The sequence below is a fragment of the Loxodonta africana genome, chromosome 11, assembly GCF_030014295.1.
Source record: "Loxodonta africana isolate mLoxAfr1 chromosome 11, mLoxAfr1.hap2, whole genome shotgun sequence".
Classification (NCBI taxonomy): domain Eukaryota; kingdom Metazoa; phylum Chordata; class Mammalia; order Proboscidea; family Elephantidae; genus Loxodonta; species Loxodonta africana.
The window spans coordinates 11,623,245-11,625,031 of NC_087352.1; the positions used below are offsets into that span (position 1 = coordinate 11,623,245).

At 53.1% G+C, this 1,787-nt stretch overlaps 1 protein-coding gene across 1 annotated transcript; it reads left to right on the forward strand.

The window, feature by feature from the left end:
* The first annotated feature begins 206 nt into the window (after nucleotides 1-206).
* APOC2 (apolipoprotein C2) lies at nucleotides 207-1,127 on the forward strand. Its single transcript, XM_003406504.3, has 3 exons — nucleotides 207-606; nucleotides 703-862; nucleotides 1,037-1,127. The coding sequence occupies exons 1-3, from the start codon at nucleotides 552-554 to the stop codon at nucleotides 1,125-1,127; spliced, it is 306 nt and encodes a 101-aa protein (XP_003406552.1). The 5' UTR covers nucleotides 207-551.
* The last annotated feature ends 660 nt before the right edge of the window (nucleotides 1,128-1,787 follow it).

Below are 1,787 nucleotides of genomic sequence, written 5' to 3' on the forward strand. Positions count from 1 at the left end.
AAGCTGATCGCCAGGCCTCTCTTCCACAGTGCCATTGGGTGGGTTCTATCCTCCAACCTTTATGTTAATAATTGAGCACAAACCACTGTTTGTGCCACCAATGGACCTTTTGGCACAGAGTAAAACCTGTCGCCGTCAGGTCGATTCTAACTCATAGCGACCCTACAGGACAGAGGAGAACTGGCCCAGTTTCCAGGGTTGGAATCTTTACCGAAGCAAACTGCCATATTTTTCTCCAAAGAGTCGCTGAGTGGGTTTGAACCTTATGTAAAAAAAATAGGTGCTCCATAAATGGTTCTTGAATGAATGAAAGAAGGAGTACATGTTAGAATTTAAAATGTTAAATCTGGAGAATAAGAGAATGTTAGAAAGTGAGGCCCAAGGATGGCGCCCAGCACAAGGCACCCAGCTCTGAACTTGACTCAGGGACGGAAAGGGGGTGCAGGGTCCCAGTTCCCGACTCGGTCAGGACCCCAGGAATAGAGGCCGCTGGTGACCATGGGGGTGTACGCCCCACAACACCTCCTCAGTGTTCCAGGTCAGCTGACGTCATGGACACCCGCTACCTCCTTGCTGTGTTCTTTATACTCCTGGTGTTGGGACTTGGTGAGTGATCTGCGGGGGAGGGGGTCTTGGAGGAGAAGGGTGAGCTCCGAGCCGCTAAGCTCCCTAACACGCTCTCCCCTCCCCTGCCCCCTGCAGAAGTTCAAGGGGACCTCAGACCCCAGGCAGAAGAGGCCGACGGTTCGACCTTCCTCACCTGGGTGCAGAAATCCCTCCGCAGGTACTGGGATGCAGCCAAGACTACCGCAGAAGGCCTATACCAGAAGACCGCCCTGCCCACTGTAAACGAGAAAATCGGGTAACGCCACCCCCTCGGAAATAGTTCCACTGCATCCACGACCCAGGATGCGGGCCCCCAGCCCCCTCCTCCCTCGGACCCAGGAGTCCAGTCCCCCGGCCCCCTTCTCCCTCAGACCCAGGAGTCTGGCCCCTGGCGCCCTCCTCCCTTAGACGGTTTATCCTTTTTCCCCAGGGACATGTACACCAAGTGCACGTCAGCTGCGACTACCTACTTGGGGATTTTGACTGACCAGATCGTTTCTATTGTGAAGGGAGAGGAGTAAAACCCGGGCCCCCCAGTATGCGGGCGGCGGAGGGAGGAGCCCGGGGCCCAGCTCCGCAGCCCTCCTGACCTCCCCCAGGATCGGAACTCTCGCGGACCATCCCCCCTCCACTTCCCAGCAGCTCTCAGCATCTCGTTCCCAACTCCAGCCTGAATTCTTATCAATAAAAGAAAAAAATCCAAGTTATTTGCTTTGATGTGGTTGCTTTTCGGAGGCTTTAGGGGCCAAGAAAAAGCACTGCACAAAGGTTATCATCTGACGCACACAGAAATTAAGTAGCTTTTGGTGGTGCCCCCTGCTAGGCTCCTCACTGAAAGCCTGGTCGTTCAAACCCACCAGCGACTCCCAGAGAGCAAAGACCTGGAGATCTACAACCGTGAAAATTACAGTCTAGGAAACCCTATGGGGCAGTTCTGCTCTGTTATATAGGATCGCTATGTGTCGGAATCAACTGGAGGGCACACAACAACAACAGGGGCCAAGAGGGAGGGCGTTGACTCAGTTCAGGCAGCATTTATTGAGCACCTACTGTATGCATTTTAGCTCTAACCTGGTCGGTGGGAATAAAGAGGTGAATAACAGCATACATGATGATAACAATAAATAACGGTTGCCCTTCTTCACTGAGGCATGGCTTTCTCATTGGTAAAATGACAATCA